General features: G+C 26.4%; 2 protein-coding genes across 2 annotated transcripts; one reads left to right on the top strand and one right to left on the bottom strand.

Moving 5' to 3' along the window:
* Nucleotides 1-3,793: 3,793 nt before the first annotated feature.
* Nucleotides 3,794-11,331, bottom strand: LOC107441861 (marginal zone B- and B1-cell-specific protein). The gene is made up of 5 exons (XM_016055252.4): nucleotides 11,161-11,331; nucleotides 10,142-10,275; nucleotides 9,013-9,131; nucleotides 6,823-6,927; nucleotides 3,794-4,106 (listed from the first exon to the last, which is right to left on the bottom strand). Exons 1-5 carry the CDS (start codon nucleotides 11,219-11,221, stop codon nucleotides 3,944-3,946), a joined length of 582 nt encoding a protein of 193 aa, XP_015910738.1. The 5' UTR covers nucleotides 11,222-11,331; the 3' UTR covers nucleotides 3,794-3,943.
* Nucleotides 11,332-11,420: 89 nt separating this feature from the next.
* On the top strand, nucleotides 11,421-16,571 carry LOC107441862 (uncharacterized). The gene is made up of 3 exons (XM_016055254.5): nucleotides 11,421-11,673; nucleotides 14,282-14,386; nucleotides 16,286-16,571. The coding sequence occupies exons 1-3, from the start codon at nucleotides 11,464-11,466 to the stop codon at nucleotides 16,397-16,399; spliced, it is 429 nt and encodes a 142-aa protein (XP_015910740.1). The 5' UTR covers nucleotides 11,421-11,463; the 3' UTR covers nucleotides 16,400-16,571.
* The last annotated feature ends 1,833 nt before the right edge of the window (nucleotides 16,572-18,404 follow it).

Raw genomic sequence — 18,404 nt, 5'->3', positions numbered from 1 at the left:
TTAAATTTAATGTCTTAGAATTGTGTATAAGCAGTCGATTGGAAAAAAAACATCACAAAAATTCCTATTTTATATATTTTCATACTATTCTATTTTATATTGATATACTCTTAGAAAAATCCATTTATTCTGAAATTAGAAGTTGCACAAATTTCAAATTTGAGCTTTTCATGCTACACAGAATAAATATCAGTTTGAGTTTGAAAATAGTCAACATTAATGTAAAAATTAACAAATTCGAAAATATTTCATAAATTTTCAGTTTAATAATAAAACACTATTCTTTACATTTAATGTAATAATTTATTGAAAATTGTTTTTATAATATTAATTATTTAAAAAGCAACACACTGAACATTCCAACAAATTTAGCACTGATTACTATTTTTATTTAAGTTTGCTTACATATATTAAGATTTTTGAATACTTTTTTAGTGAACGAATTAAAAAAAGCGATGAGCAAATCTAATTAAAACGGATTTTTTCTTATTAAATATCAAAATTAATAGTTTCAAAATAAATGTGTATTTAGTTTCATCTTTTTTCCGCTTGTTGCATATAACATTGGTACACAAGGTTGAAATGATTATTCAAAATATTAAATTAATGATGATTTAAATGTGTTCTTCAGCATAATCCATTTATAAAATTGCTCCATTAAAAATGAATTTTGATGTTTTATACATTCATTTAAGTATTTTTAGAAAAGAATTAAATCATGAAACATTATTATGATTTAACACAGTGTCACAAAATGTACAACATATGTTGACATGATATACAAAATATATTGCACTATTATAAAGTACTGCGTACAATAAAATAAGCATAATTTGTATTTTGCATGACACTGAATACATTGAATCACAATATTTTTATGTGGTTTTGTTATAATCTACTGGTGTATAATTAAATGTTTTCATGTGGAATAGAGCAAGTTTGGCAGAATCAAACAATTTTGTACTTTACAAGTGCCTTAACATCCTTTTAGTGACTAAAATATACATACTCTAAAAACTAGTTTAAAAGATAATTTGGTGTTATTAATACAATAATCATAGAAGTAGACTGATAAAATAAATTTTATTTATGATTTTTAAATTCATAGACTTTATTATATCACAGGGAAAAAATATTACACAATGTAAGTGTTAATATAACTTTTTTTTTGCTATTTTTGTTCAATTGTTCCACCATTTTTTTTATTGATAAATTAGAAGACATAATTTAGTAGGGGAAAAAAATTACTTATTATAAAACTTCATTGGCTTTAAAAATATGTAAATGGAAATTAAAGTCCACATGTCAAGTGATCAAAAATAGGCAACCATTAGGGGGATACATTTTATGCTAAATTGCCCCACTAGGCAATAGTAGCTTTCTTTGTCCTGTTTTTTCATCTTTATTTTTGTTTTACTCTCGTTTACTCTATGGTTTTGTTTCTCACCTTTTTTTCCATTTTTTTGTTGACAACTTATTTTTTCGCTATCACGTCGTTCGACAAGTCTTGAGAATGGGCGTCTGTTTTTGAGTGCTTGAAAGGCGTCAACTGTTATTTCTATCTGCATTAAAGCCACAAAGTTTTTAACAGGTCAAATCTTACTATTTCAATTTTTTAGGATTATTCATTTAAAACTAGTAATTAGTATAGGTGTTTTTTTAAAAAAACAGATTTAAACCGCAATAAATAATGGTTTTTTAGATAAATATTATCAAGTACAACTATTAACAAAACTAAAAAGCATGTAACTTAGATTAATATATTTCTACAATTCGTACAATCAGAAAATAAATTATCTAAACATACTAATTATAACTAGATATAAATTTTTTATTGATGATCATTATTGTTGTTAAGCTAGATTGAATAAAACACGTTTAGTTTAATGTTATTAAACTAGATTTTCATACATACTTCTTTTTTTTATTCAGGTAAACATATACAATTTATACAGTTAAATATTTCATTGATTTCTTTAAATAGATTCTCATTTATTTCTTTATATGTTTCAATACACGACAAACATTTATTAGGAATGAAATTCTAACTCCATTTATAAATGTAGTTATTTTTATCAACAACTGCTTGTAGTATATTATCAAAAACAAAACATTTTGTAATCATAATAAGTAATGTACATATGTAAACCAAAAATAAGTAGTATACATATAAAAGTAAAAAAAATAATAAGTCACAAAAGTAGTTAAAGCATAGTTTTTTTTAAAAAATAGTACAATTTTCAGAAGTGAAAACCTAAAAAAATATGTTTGGTTGTAAAATTTCTTAAATGAGGAATGCGATATAAATTTTCTTTGGGCGCATAAGAATGGATCAAGTACTAAGAAATATTTGATGTTGATTTCTAACAAAGAAAGTTAAAAATAGGATTGATAATTTTGAATGTAAGATTTTTAGAATGTAAGGCTAAGTTTAAAAGAGTACAGATTAACAATGTGTACCATAAATGTTTCAATTCAGAATTGCACAAAACCAACAAAGAACCAGATATAATTCACATAAGTTAAATCGACTTAACTGAAATAGACAGGTTATTTAAAAATGATTACTACTTTTGAAGATTTTTATGGCTTAACCATTTGTAACCCAACATAGAGGAAGACCTATACTTTGATAGGCTGATGACATTGGAACTAACTTTCTAACCAGACATGTTAAAAATTGGAGGCATGTTGGTTTTAGAAGAGATACCTGAAAAGTTTTCATGAAGAAGACCGTGACCTACACTGATGGGCTTTTGAACCATTTACAAAACATTTTTTCATGTGGATCGATCATTTCAGAATAACAATATATTATGATTTTATGATAGCTAACAGAAATAAGATTCTTAAACTGATAAGAATATGACTATAAATGCTATACAAATGGACCTGAAAATAAAAGAATGACTGGGTGTAAGAACTTAGTAAAACCTCTTTATAATCTTAAGTATTTATCAACTGGATAGAATTCAGTTTCTACTGGTAACTTTATTTGTGTGGGGAGAGCATCAATTCTTTTACCACAGTTTTGTTAGTCATTAAAACTTTTTGAAATTAGTTTAAAATTATCAGATTTTAATCAATAAGAAAGATTGTTTAATAATTTTTAACACACAAAAAACTTTTATGAAGTGGATTGTCCTTTCAAAAATGATTAAATATTACGACTTTACGTTGACTATCAGATGAGATCATGACTCTAAATATTACACCAGAGCTCAAAAATTATATCTCTCGACATGCTGGGGCATGCAAGAATTCTGATCTGGCATGCATTTTTTACCCCTAAATTCCGAACCGGCCATGTAAATATCAAATTAGAAATAGAAAAAAGTACTGATAAAAAAGTTCTTAAATTTAAACAAAAATCACCAAAATTTTGGATAAGGAGAAAACGTGACAAAAAAGGGAAAAAGAAAATAATATGAAAAAAAGATTATCCCTATTGCAGTACACAAGAAAACAATTAATATTAAAATTTAGAAGATCATTTTTAAGTAACATGATTAAGAGCATGTACATGTCAATAGTTCTTAATTGTTTTGACATTATAACTTCTTTGTTAAAAATGATTTTCTGCATGTTTTCTACTTCTTTGTTGTCATTGACTCAAATGTTATGTTTTATCATTGACTCAAATTTTACTCATTATACTTTGCAGTAAATAATGCCTAATTATTCTTTATTAATAATATTCAATACTTCTGAATTATATATAAAATAAATTTGTTGATATATATATGTATGCTGTTATTATAATTTTTTCAACAGATTAATAATAGACTAAGAGTCCCGGCAGGGCATGTAAAAATTTAAACGTTTTCTGAGCCTAGTATAATACAAATGAGCCTGAAAATAAAAATATCACAGGCTGTAAGTGCTAAGATGTGCCTCATTAATGATACATTAATAGTCCTCAGTAGTGTTCAACAGAAATGTGTTATAACTCAGTTTTTGTTGATGACTTTAGCTGTGCGCAGTGTCCATAAGTTCCTTTGCCATAGCACAAAAATTCAGTCAATTTACTTTTACCTTCAAGGAACATCTCATAGATATCAAACTCACCAGCCTCTCCAATATAATAATGACACATTTCTTGCAACCTATAAATGAATGGATATAAATAAATAAATAAATTCATTGAGTTCCATATTTTATGATGTATGGTATGCAAGAAAAAATATTGAATCCTGAATAACTTTTAATCTAATAAACAGATATTCATACAGATATTAAAATGTAATGTTAGTGGTTCGATGGGTCAACCTTATATACACTATAGAACACAGGTATTTTAAGGTCAGAAACTAGACACAAAAATATAATTTTTCTGTGTAAATATACTTTTATTTTTTCAAGGGATCAGAACTCAAAATGTAGAGAAAAACTGCAATCTCGAAAAAATGATCTTGATAGGTCAGTCCAGAAAAGAGATTAAAAGTATTAAAAAAAATTGCAGGCAACTATAAAATTTTTTAACCTAAATGTAACTCCATACAGAAAAAAAGTGGAAAGGTATAAGTATGAACGTTGTCTTAATTAATACAACTAAAAAAGGTTATAATCCAAGATCAGAAAAAAACTAGTTATTCATGTTAGTTGGTCATAAGAATTAAAAAAGTAACTTTTTTGAAACTTTGTAGTGTGATAACTAGTAAACCAATTTCTTAAAAATTTTAAGGTTTTTCAATTCTGTGCACACAAAAAAATATTTTATTTATAAAAATTATTAAAAAGATATTGTGAACACAAATAGGATACACAAAAATAAGATAAATATTTTAGGAACTCAAACATTTTACTGCTCCCCTGACTAAAATTTTGGAACAATGTTTTCCAATTTGCTGCTATTCTCTATATTTTGATGATCAAATATTCAAAAGACGTATATTTAGAGAAAGTATATTTTTGCATCTAATCCGAAATTGTGTAATTCCGACTAGTTAATTAGCATATTTGAGGTATGAGCCTCCAACTATTAATATTGCATCTTATTAATAGTTGATGTTGCATAGAAATCTCTTCATCAAAAGTTATTCAAACAGATTAGATAGGTTTGCATACTATAGATAAAATTTTTACAAATAGAGACAACTAATTGCATATGTAAGCAAATGATGTTGGGTGCCCTTATCTTGAGGACTAGGGCGTTAGGTTTTCCAACTTGCAAACAAATTTGCACCTTATTATTCTGCTAATTTTGCATCAATTTTTAAACCCTATACCTAAAAAGATAGTTTTTAAATATTCACTATTCCTGTCAGTGAGCACTTCCTAAAATTAAATTGTATGTGGGGTATAGTGGCACAAGGTTCATAAAGGGATATGTTGAGTATAGTATAGGTTTTAAAATGTGAGGTGCATAGATAAACTTTGGTTACATTTATAGCACTGTAGACCACATATTTCTTTAATATAGCTTGTTCATGAAGTTACAGCATTGATTTTGAAACAATAAACAATCAAACCTTGATATCTTAAATCTGAAAATGAAAAATCTAAAACTTAAGTTATAGAAATTCACTTGTACAGTAGAATAAAGAAAATGCATATTTACAGAGTAAGACATTTCATTGAAGAAAACATGCTACACCAAAAGTATCTCTATGCAACATAAAAAAAAGAATGGTCCAACACAGTTTTCCATTGTTGTCGGTGCATTTTTATTGGACGAAAAATCACATGGTAGGATCCACTTTTTCCTCATTCATTTCAATATTGTTTTGGTTGTCATCAGCATAAAATTAACAAAAGTCGTAAAGGTATTGTTTCCTTTTAAATATTTTTATATCCCTAATTTAAAGATATATCCAGTACAGCGAAAACCTAGTCCGTGGTTTGTGGTGGAAGCATGTTGAATTTGAAGAAGAGCCTCAGAGCTCAAATAAATCTTATTAGACAAAATTAAGCCTTACCTATTGAAACGCAGTGCTATAAGGGAAAGCAGAGAGCCCGCCGCAATTTACTACACTCAATACTCAAGTACTGCTATTATTAGCGAAAGTATAAAATTATGGTTGTGAACTCATCAAATTTGTTTGAACAATATAATGTTATAAGAAAATAAATGTTATTTTAAAAAATGATTACTTCGAAAAATCACTTCTGTTCACCAAGAGATCTAAATGTTCATAATATTAATAGATAGTAATATTTGGACGTGGGAAGTAGAGGCACAAGCGTAAGCAAATAGAATCCCTTTTAGTACATATATGTTAAGGGAATAATTTTAACTTTAGTAGAAAAACTGTTTTCTGCCAAGAAAAGACAATTATTGTGAAGCAATCATTGGGGTTGGTGAGAGGCAGTGAACAGGGGGCTTAGCCCCCTAGTTATTTAAAAAGATTCTATTGTTAGTTATTAAACATAAAGGTATATTTATTCAAAAGCATTTTCTACAAGGACAATAGCTTAAAATGACATATTTAGCCAACTTTCAACACATTCTACTTATTCATTGACAATTTCAAAATTGTTTATCAATTAAAATATTAATTAAAATATTATTTCCTCGACAAATGAATTTGGCAAATTTGTGGAACATTTGTAGAAATCTATTGCATCTTATGAACCTCTATTTTAAGTACAAAAAAGTATAATCAAATAATCAGCTAAAATAATATAATAATTACATTAATTTAGTTGAATTAGAATATAAATTAAGCTATGATATAATAGCATAAAATGGTATGGAAACAATAATAAGGGAACAAATCAATGAGCAGTAGTACTCATTAGTGAATATTTACAAACTGGATTATATGTGGTGAATATTGACTTCAAAAATGGGGAAAAGGAAAATTTTAATATGTAAGATACCTATGTGGCCACCTGCCACCCATTTGCGTCATGCCCATAACTCCTTGTGTCTCTAAACCTGGACCAGATAATCTATTTAGGCCATCAACTTGCTTTACTCCATATCTAAAATTATAAACATATAATTATAACTATTTTTTAGGTTCAATTTTTCATAATATTGGAATTACAAAAGACACATTTTCATGCTTAACTTAAAATGACCTGAAAAGTTTCACTTAAAATAACACAATTTGTATCAGAGTATATTTATTGACAGTATCATCATATAAGCGAGAGAACAGTTATAAGAATTATTGAAAGTGACAGAAGAAATAATCATAACAAGATAAGATAAAGTAAAAATTTGAAACTAGAAATAGACATTTTACTAGCCATCCATCAATACAAATGTAGCATATATGTTTTAAGTAATGCATTTCAAATACAGAACTAAAGAATCATTAACTTTTATCAAAGCTTCTTTTTAAAAAATAATAATATTAATATATGTAAGTATAACACGTTTTTAAAATATATTGCTCCTTCTTCAAACATTGTGATACAATATACTATAGGAAATTTTTTAAAAAATAATTATTATTTATAATTATAATAGAAAATTTTAAAGGAAGAAAACAATGAAAAGATATAAAAATGACAACCGAAGCTGACGTCATCGGAGGCTACCAGCTCCAGAAGTCATGAAATACAAACTTTTTCTATCGAGAGAGCACGACAACTGTCTAAAAATTGCTCTCTCTCTGTACCCAAAGGTTTTGTAAAAAGTCCAGGAATAGGAAAAAGAAATACATCATACAAAATATTTTGTTTTTTTATTACTCTTCTCTTTACAAAACCAGAAAACTTTGGGGTACAGAGAGAGCAGTTTTTAGACATTTGTCGTGCTCTCTCGATAGAAAAGGTTTTCTGTTTTTCTGACTTCCAGAGCAGGTACCCCCTGATGACGTCAGCTTCCGTTGTCTTTTTTATATTTTTATTATTTTCTTTTAAATTTTCTATTGGTTTCAATTTTCTTATGGAATTTCTGCTGCATTGCGCAACTTTCCTTTGGAATTAACTGCTTTATACATGATCTTTTATTTCTCTTTTATTATTACAATTACAATGCTATCTTGCAGATCCATATATCTAGAAGAAAAAAATTTTATAACTTATTATGCAATGATATGTAGACTTGACATAAAGTGCATTAAGAAATCATTGAGTTAAATGATTACACTGGATTATAGTTTTTTTTTTAAATCTGCAATTGGTTGCTTTCTCCAAGAGACAGCTTTTTTTAAATGGCACTTCAGTCTATTTTTTCATAGAAATGTACAAGTTTAAAAACATTATATACCACAAAGGGTTGCATAAATGTTGTCACAAAGTTCTAGAGGAGTTAGAGTACATCACCAGAATTAAAACTGCATAGAACTAATGTCTGAAAATGTTGTCATACAACGCCAGGGGCACATCCCTATTATGAATTATTTTCTGATATACTTCAGAACAAGTCATAATAGGGAAGTAACTCTAGCCTACCCAATGGCATTTTTGGGCAAAGGTTACTATGCAATTTTAATCCTGACGATGTGTCTTTAATTCCCTTTACTCCTTCTTATATATAACATATATAAACTTGTACATTTTGAAAAAAAATCAATCATAAATTTTATTTTAAAAAAATCTGTGGCTTTAGGAGCAAATCTAAATTCTGATTAGAAAGCCTGACACTCGAATTAGGCAAGATCAAGTATTTCTATAAATGCAATCAAATATTTGTTACCCAGAGATATTTACAATTGCAGTGAATAAAAACTAAAATTTTGAGTTTGTCTCTCATAATTTGCTTTGGCTAAAGAAAAAGTTTTCAATTTTAATACAACTACTGAAATAATATTTCATGAAATTTTCGAAAAATTAAAGAAAAAATAAAATATTAAGTTTGTTTAAAACATCTGCATTATTTCAAATAAACTAGTTAAACTTTAAGAAATCTTACTAAAAGTACTACTTAAGACATATTTTGAAAATTACTCATATAAATCTCAGGAAAAAATTTATATACTCTAAAATAAACTTCCATAGAAAATTGTTGATTGTGCAATAGTCTTCTAAAATATTATATAACAATAAATTCTATGCATACACAAATGTTTAAGTATAGGTCAAAGAATTTTCTGTTAAAAATATAATGCAACTTACTCTTCAAAATTTTTATTGCAAACATTTTCAATGGTTTCTAATATCTCATACTCTTTCAGAGATTTTCTTTTTTTGGACTTATCCAATTTACTTTGTTCTACAAACAGAGCAGTATATAACTAGAATATAAAAGCATTTATATGAATTACAATCACTTGAAAAATATCTGTCCTCAATTTATAAATGGGAATAAACCTTTTTTTTAAAAAAATCATTTCTTACTTTATGTTATTCTTATATGTATCATATTATGCATATGATAGTCAAAATAAAAATAAATGTAATTCAGTTTATACATAACTTTCAAATAGTAGTCAGCAAAAACCTTTAATTAAAAAATAATATTAATTATTGAATGAATTAGAACTTGTACAAACTGATTAGTTTAAGAAAGTAAGCATGTATGCTTTGTTAGTGGAGAATGCTAGTTATTGAGTATAAATAAATTATTACACATATCAATACAGAACATTTAATAAAAAACCTTCATTTCATTCATTTGAACTTTTAAAATTAGTTGGTGCACTTACAAATATCCTATTACTCTTTTTTATCTTTCAATCCTATTTCACCAATTCAGTGAAATTTTAAAGTAAAACATAATCAAAAAATTTCTTAATAAAATTTTTGTTCTTGTGAAAAATTCAGAATATAATCAATAATGCCCCTTGGCAAATTTGACTTATTTCAACAGCCAATCTACAAGATAGGTGATCAAGCTTTAAAGGTTTTACACCCATTTATTAAATAGGATGAATCTGGTTCATGATAATAGAGATAAATTTGGATAAGGTGTCTGGACAGGTTCATCCGTTTTGAGAAAAATCCCTATAGCTACAGCAATTATAACAACTTCAAAGGAACTAGGTATCATACAGAGAGTGTAATTATTTTATTATCCATCTTTAAGAAATAAATAAAATTAAAAACTGGATTTCCCTTTTCTTCAGAAATCATAACAGTTTTAAAAAAATTAGATATTATATGGACGTATTTTATTTTATGTATCGAAAGGGATAATTTAAATTGACTGTAATTAGTCAATTATTTACAAACAATAGTTTTTAATGTTAAAAATTATCAAAATAAGAAAGATAATAAGAGAATGTAATTTCATCAGTAGCCTTACTTGATAAACAACAGCAAGACATGCATCACATCTCAAATTGGTAGGCATGTGATTACTTCTATTTTCTTCTTCAGACAATTGAGGAACTTTGAGAGAAATCTTATTTCCCAAGTCTTCCTCCCTAATATCAGAATCTAAAATGCAAAGAATAATCAGTGGTTATAAAAAAAGATTATAATCCTAAATACTAAAAATTTAAAAAAAAAATTTTATTATAACTATAGATGCACCTGGAAGAAAAAAAATTTAAGAAAAATAATTTTTTTAGAAGAAGTTATATATTTTTTAGATGAAATTTAGAAAAAATAAGAAAATGTTATGAAAAAGAAAAAAGAATTAGAAGAAAGTTTTATACCAGTGATAATACACGTTATTTTGAAATCTATCTACTGTAGCTATTAGCATATATATTGTAATCGATACCATATAAACAGTGATGTTAAAAATAGTAGAACTTATGTTATTTCTTAGTTTTCATTGGTAACAAAGCAGTAATTAAATTTTTTAAAAAAGAGAAAACCAACAATTTTTTTTTTTAAATCATTAAAAAAGTTGTTTCAAAATAAGAAAGCAAGCGTAAATGCTGTGTGCCAACATATTATGGAACACAACATATATGAATTAGTATAACCAATTAAGTGTGTCAAATGTCAATCAATACATTTAAAAAATAAATTCCAAAATGCATTTTTTGGAAGAAAAATATTTCAAATGTGATTTATTCCCTCAAATTATAAAATAAGAAGAAAATGATATAAATATGTACAAAGTAGAAAAATCAATATTTACTATGAATAAATTATTAACCTGATTATTCCTAATAAAACTAAAAAGCCATTCCATTAATTCACTGATCATATCTATTAAGGGAAGATATATCCCCTTTATTAAATCTTTTGTATTAGGTATTTTACAGGAATTTAAAAGAATGTCTAATTTATTATAATGAAATATGCATTTAATGAAATAAAAGTAATTTTAAGACTTTAAAAAAATTGTAAAAGAAATGCAAAAATCACCAATTGCAAAGCACACATTGAGCACTAGTAACATCAATGATAAACCAGACGAAAAAATCATCTTTAAGTAAATAAAAATTGCAATTTAACACTATAAAGGGGCGATTCCGGTCAAAAATGTTTCAAAATTTGTTTGTTGTCAAGTTGCCTTCAAAAGGTACGTCTACATCTGCCTCTTTCTGTTAAGTGTAAGATCCACATACTTTCTTCCAAATATTACTTCGCACAGAAATAAACTGTTAGGAGCGTCAAAATAAAAATAAACAATCATTCTTGATCAAATCAATCAATCATTTGAAATTCATGGTCGTGAAAACTGAAAGATTTTATGTTCTCCAAATTATTTGCAGATTATTAAAGATAGTAATCCTGAGTATGGGCACTCGTTTTTCTAGCTCTTCTCCAAAAATGTTTTCTAGTGTTGAGCGAAAACTTATTAATGAATTAATAAACAAACACTGTGTTGTTATTTTTTCCAAATCTCATTGTATATACTGTCGAAAAGTGAAAAAGGTTATTAAATTTTATATTATTCTTAAGTGTCCATAAATACACAAATACAATTAAATATTACTTATTATTATTAAGTTTGCTACTATATGTTTATACCAATTTTGGTTCTGTCACATTCATCTTTGATTTCAAATTTTCGTTCTGTCATATTCATCTTTGATTTCAAATTCTCGTTCTGCAGCATTCATCTTTGATTCTAAATTAATTATAGAAAAAAATTTGTTTGCTTTTTATTTTTCAATGTGTGTTAAATATATTTTTTATCACTGAGAAGAAGTGAGAAAGAGGAAAAACTCGGCTATTAACTTTTGCTTAATGTACAAGTTCAAACATATTTTTAATTATTTTCATACTTACTTTAGGGTCAAATTAGTAATTTTTATTATTCTTAAAACATACATGAAAAAAGTTATATATAGTTATTTATTCAAGTAATTATAAAAAATTTTATTAAAATTTGTTTTCTTAATAATATTTTTTGCTATTTGCATGAATAGTAAAACATTGTTACAAAATATAAATAATTTTAAATTGTTATCAAATTCTTTTTATTAAAAATAACATCTTCTCTCTAGCACTTAGTATATAAATCAGGTTTTGCAGTTGTCTTGATTTTCTGGATGCAAAGCATTTTTTTTCCTTTATTTTTGTCATTATGTTCCTAAATTATTTTTTTTGTTTTTTTTTTGTTCAAAATATGACATTTTGACGAATGTGTCATGTTAAAAAAATCATTTGGATTTTTAAAAATTTCTTTCACGTGTAAGAAGTTAATAAAAACTACACCTATCAATGTTAAAACTAGTATGTTTTTACTCAAAAATTAAAATTATGAAATAAAAATTTTTTTTTAAATGAAAAGAGGTTAGTGGGAAAAACAGGACCCCTTTATCTTCATTTATATTAGAATAGATTATTACTGAATCAGCGTTGGAACAAACATTTTCTTTATTCTTCCCACCTTTATTACAGAATCATTTTGAATTTTTGTCATTTTATACCTATTTTCATCCTTAATCTGTAACAGGCACTTGACCCCTAAGTTCTGTGAAGCAGGTTTCTCACAAGTAGGCCACAGAAGAAGAAGAATTCTAAGTGACAAAAGTTTTTTTTTTACCTTGATGCCTTAAAGTTTCCATAATTTTTGTTTAAAATAAAAATTCCTAGTTCTCACTAAAAGTTATCTAAAAATATGAAGTTTAAAGTCATATTGCACTTTATTTTCAGATTGCAGTCAACCTTTCTTTTTTTTTCCTATTATTCTATTTTAATAAGTAATGAAAATGATCATTTAAATTCAGTTTTCAATTAAATGATCAATGATCAATTAACTTTATTTTTTATTCGCTGATTATTTGTTTATTTCTGATTGTGTAGTTTTGATACACTACAAAACTTAGTTGTTTTGGGATGCTTATATCTTCTTTTTTATTCTTTTTAATAATAATAAAATTTATAATTCTTAGACATTGTAATCATATAATAGTTCTAATTTAATGGCCATCAACCAATTATTCATTGTTCAAACTTGTAATCTTGTTTAAATCTTTTGATCACCTCATGAAAAAGAAACTCAGCATTTTTGATCTCAAAACTTTGCATTAGGCATTTCTTGATAGGCCTTTGTTTTTTTAGTATGTGGAATATATGTAATTTAATTTTGATTTTTTTTTTTTAAACTTTGTCCTAATTTTATTTTGAACCACTACTAAACCTGTATTAACTATGAAAGTATTTTTGTCACACTCTTCAGACGCTATGCAAAAGTAGCCCCTCACAAATGTAACATTCCTAACCAGATTAACTGCACATTTATCATGGAAGAACAATGAGTTTTTGCAAGTCAGCTGTGCCTCCTGTAAACCATTTTAATTGCTTATTATTACTGAATATTAATAAAAAAAAATATTTTCATCAAAAATGTAACTTTTTTTTTACTTAAAAAGTTGTTTTAAAAATATGAAACTTAACTTTAATGACATTACAAGTAAATTTATTAACTCAATATTTACATTATAGTTTTATTAATAATTAAGTTCAGTTGAAAAAAAATTATAATTAAGATGAAAGGGCTGTAAAAAATTGTCAAACTATTATTGATACCAGTGGTGCTTAATTAACTGTGGAATTATTAGGTATTACTGGTTATATGGTCATCGAACTATCTAAATCAGAAGAGTTTTATCATATGAGTTAAATGACAGGAATTAGTTTATTGTAATAATGAGAGCAGTTCCAGAGTAATAATTTTATAAGTCTAACATTAATAAATATCACATTTGTAATAAGAAAAGGAAAAATTTCTGTCAATTTGAAAACTGTTTTTTATTGTAATCTAAATTTGGATTTCAGTTTATCTTAAATCCCAAATTGTTAATTATTTAATTATTATTAAATGCCTAATTTTTTACTAAGTTCTTTATTAGTTGCTATATTTATTTTTTCAGAATAAATTATCTTAGAAGGAAACAATGTTCTAACTGAAATTGAAAGGTTTAGAAAATTATAAAATTCAATTAAAACTGATAAAAGCATTAAAAAAATAAGTCATATTTTTATCTCATACTAATAAAATTTATTCATAAACTAAACTTTTCTATCTTTTCAGTTATTTGATGAAAACAATATAAATTTCACAACTATTGAATTAGACAAAAGGGAAGATGGAAGTAATATGCAGGATGTTCTTCATGAAATTACAGGCTCCAGAACAGTAATACAATTTTATATTATTTGGAAATGGAAGACAATTTGAATATTAATGTTGAATTTTTATGTACAACTTTCTTTTTAAATCTTATCTTGCGAAAGGAAAATCATGATCATAGTAAATTTATATTAGATATGACCTTCTGGGTTTGAATTTTGCTGTAGAATTAGAACTAAAAATAATATTTTCAGTCTGATTGGGACAATTTCATTTATTTTTATGATGTGTTGACTTATGCATTCAATTCTGAATGACATCATATACCGCCATTGCTTGCACCCCAAGAAAGAGAAAAACAGACATTAAAACTAGTTTATATCAATCTTTATTTTGGAATAGAGTAAAGTATCCCTTACTCTCAAGACTTTCACCATACAGAACTGTTTTTTATCTGGATTGTTTATAATTAAAAATAGTGAAAGCTGTATTGTTACTTTTTTAAAAAAAATTCTAGAATTAAGATGGTTTTTACCAGTTTTTCTATTTTGTTGAGTACTAACAGCCCTGACAAGTTTCAATAAAACTAATTTTTTGATAATGCAAAAAAAATAGGATTTTTTTATGTATTTGTTGACCGATTATCGCAAAAATTTTTTAGATTAATGCATTGCTTGGTGAACTTTGATTTCACAAAATATTTTTAAGCACCAAAAAAAAAAGACTTTTTTTTTCCTAATTACTGAAAATTATTTAAATTGTTCTTGAATTAATTTCTGTTTCGATTGTTGAAGCCCTATTAAGAAAGATATGGAAATGTTTAAAATGAAGTTGAATCATTCATTCTTAAAGTGGTAGATTTGGAAGATATATTATATTTTTTGCATAGATAAGAAAATCCACCCGTAAGATGTGACAGCACAGTTTGTGTATGAAAAGAACTTCCCTTGCCATTTGTCAGGAATAGTGGCTGTCTCTATGGTTGCGAGGTTTAATTATTTCAAGTTGGGTCATAATTTAAGACAGGTTTTGGCTCAGATTAGAGAGATATTGGGAATCAGGAAAGAAGCAGCTCCCCTGCACTATTTCATGTTTCCACAGCAGCAGACCCCTTTAGACTTTGTGGTGAGGCAAGTTCTTTCTATAAACAAACTATGTTTTCTATTTTAATGAATCCTAAAGAAAAATAATCATGAAGAAGTAACCATCGTGGACAAAACTATGACTCATATCATGATTGGGAAGAATTAGAGGTATTAAAAGAGGTTATGGCATAGAGAGAGATCTCAGAAGAAGAAAGGGAACAAACTGAAGAAATTCAACAAAACTATGACTCATATCATGATTGGGAAGAATTAGAGGTATTAAAAGAGGTTATGGCATAGAGAGAGATCTCAGAAGAAGAAAGGGAACAAACTGAAGAAATTCAACAAAACGTTAAGTCAAATGAAGAAAAACAAAGATATTGACACACAGGACGAGACATGTATTTTATGTAAAGCGGTGTTTCACTTTAAGCAATTTCGTGTTAATGAGGTCCAACTGTATAATCTATTGATTTTATTTTTTGCTACAAGAAGATAAATATTTCTTTTGTTTCAATGAAACTAATAAAATAAAGGCTTGTATACTGCATTTAAAATGAATTAATTTTCTTCATTTTTCATCTGTTTAAAATATAAAATAATTAAATGTAACATATAAATATTTGTTAATGTTCATTACATATGTTTATCTCTTTACATTAAAACTTACTTTTGCAGTTTACATTTAACAGTTTGAATTTATTCTCAGCTTCCATTTATGTAGCACTTTTATTTTTTGTTTGTTTATTAACTATAATATGATAATGATTAAAATTAGCAAAGCAATTTCTAAAGCTCATTATGCTGGATAAAATATGTTGAATATTAAGTCATTTATGTATTTGCATCATTGTTTAGTAATTGTTATGTTTTGTTACAGGTTCCACGAGTATTTATAAATTCAGAATGCATTGGAGGTGCATCTGATACAGAGAAATTGTACCAAGAAAATAAACTTTTTGAAAAAATTAAACTATGTAGTAGTAGGTTATAGTGTTAAAAATTTTTAAAACTACTTGTACTAATGTAGTTTGTAGAGTGTACAGGTTTGCATTGCTTCAAAGTTTTATTTGTAACTCATTCATCATATTTATTTTTTTTAAAAAAACTACCCACAAATTTGTAAAGCAAACATGCATGTTGTACAATAAATATTTAATGTTTCATATCTGTTAGTTTTTATTCATAAAACTTACTCAAAGTTATAAAAATCTAAAGATAAAAATATTTATTCTGTTCACATTGCTGGAGGTATTCTTAAAGAAATATAAGGTAACTAGGTAACTGACTATTCTTTTTTATTTATTTATTTATTTCTCTCAGTTCTAATTTGTTCTCTTATTTTGTTCTTTAACTCATTCATCATATTTATTTTCAAAAAAAAAACTGCCCACAAATTTGTAAAGCAAACTTGCATATTGTACAATAAATATTTAATGTTTCATATCTGTTAGTTTTTATTCATAAAACTTACACAAAGTTATGAAATCAAAAGATAAAAGTATTTATTTTGTTTGCATTACTCATAATAAATATTAGTTCTCTTATTTTGTTCGTTACCTCATTTATCATATTTATTTTTTTTAAAAACTACCCACAAATCTTGTAAAGCAAACTTGCATATTGTATAATAAATATGTAATCGATCAGTGCTCACATACGCATGTGAGACCTGGACAATGACCCGTGGAGATGAAAATATGATAGCTAGTTTTGAGAGAAAAATACTACGAAGCATTTTTGGTGGAATAAGTAAAAATGGTACCTGGTTTAGAAGATCAAATACGGAACTCTACAAAGCATATAAAGAACCTGATGTCATTAAATTTATCAAAATTCAAAGGATTAAATGGGCAGGCCACATTATAGGAATAGAGGATAGCAGGACAACCAAAAAAGTTTTCTGTGCCAGGCCAACAGGTACAGGAAAAAGAGGACGACCAAACCTAAGATTTTTAGACTGCCTTGAAAAGGACCTACAAATTTTAAAGATAATTAACTGGAGAACCTTGGCTAAGGGAAGAATGTCTTGGCATAGGCTTGTTGTCTTGCCCATCCTGGGCTGTCGTGCCAATGAGAAGAAGAAGAATATTTCATCTCTTAATATTCATAAAACTTACACAAAGCTATAAAATCTAAACATAAAAGTATTTATTTTGTTCTAATTACTGAAAGTATTCTTAAAGAAATTTGGAGTGACGGACTATTCTTTTTTTTATTTTTTATTTATTTATTTTTGTTCTCTCAAACTTAGTTTATACCAATGTTTAATGCCGGTACTTTACGTTTATATGATGGATAATGTTTTGCTTTGAATTTAGCACAGTAGGACTACATTTGGCTCTTGTGCCATTAATTTTTATATTTATTTTAAGTCTTCATCACTTAAAATATTTTTAACTTTACATTTTTGTTTACAAATATACCTAAAAATGTCTTTATCAAAAAATTTTATATTAGCTTTAGCAGGTGTTTACAAATAAATGCACGTGGACACCTGCTAAAGCTAATTACAAATTCAAAGAAGGTATTATTAGGACTTTGTACCAACCTTTTATGTGTCACACTTCTGGAAAAGTTTGAGTGAAATTCTCCTTCCATGTTCTACTTTCCAATAGCAGAAATACTGGTTTGTTGTGTAGGAATGTAACTAGAGTCGGGAAAAGCTGGAATCTATGCTCAGATTCCTAAATGGTCAGCTATTTTTTATTTATTTGCTATTATTATAATTTCCTGGAGGTATCGTGTTAGAGACAGCAAAATAAAATAAAAATTTAATTACAGTTATAATGGAGTTTTTAAAAGTACAATGTCACATTTAGTCGATATCATCAAAAACTAAATTTTGCTCGAAGATTTATTTCCAATTTTATACAAAAAAGGATTTTCATATTTTATTTAAATTATATCTTCCATTTTTTTAAAAATGAAATATCAGTAGAGTGTTTTAAGGTATTTAACTTTAAAACACAAATTGACAACTATGTCAGATATGTGAT

The sequence above is a fragment of the Parasteatoda tepidariorum genome, chromosome 9, assembly GCF_982258835.1.
Source record: "Parasteatoda tepidariorum strain Cologne lab strain chromosome 9, Ptep-v5.0, whole genome shotgun sequence".
Taxonomy (NCBI): Eukaryota; Metazoa; Arthropoda; class Arachnida; order Araneae; family Theridiidae; genus Parasteatoda; species Parasteatoda tepidariorum.
The sequence above is the reverse complement of the archived record's forward strand: the minus strand, read 5'-3'. Positions and strand labels throughout refer to the sequence as shown.

What these genes read in the sequence shown, in the direction of transcription:
- LOC107441861 (XM_016055252.4), bottom strand. Translation starts at nt 11,221, where the DNA reads ATGATTTTTTCGTCTGGTTTATCATTGATGTTACTAGTGCTCAATGTG. An exon ending in GTCTTGCTGTTGTTTATCAA is followed by an intron (nt 9,132 to 10,141) that starts GTAAGGCTACTG and finishes TTTATATTCTAG; the next exon opens with TTATATACTGCTCTGTTTGT. An exon ending in GGTGGCAGGTGGCCACATAG is followed by an intron (nt 4,107 to 6,822) that starts GTATCTTACATA and finishes ATTCATTTATAG; the next exon opens with GTTGCAAGAAATGTGTCATT.
- LOC107441862 (XM_016055254.5), top strand. Translation starts at nt 11,464, where the DNA reads ATGGTCGTGAAAACTGAAAGATTTTATGTTCTCCAAATTATTTGCAGA. An exon ending in ACTGTCGAAAAGTGAAAAAG is followed by an intron (nt 11,674 to 14,281) that starts GTTATTAAATTT and finishes CTATCTTTTCAG; the next exon opens with TTATTTGATGAAAACAATAT. An exon ending in AAATTACAGGCTCCAGAACA is followed by an intron (nt 14,387 to 16,285) that starts GTAATACAATTT and finishes GTTTTGTTACAG; the next exon opens with GTTCCACGAGTATTTATAAA.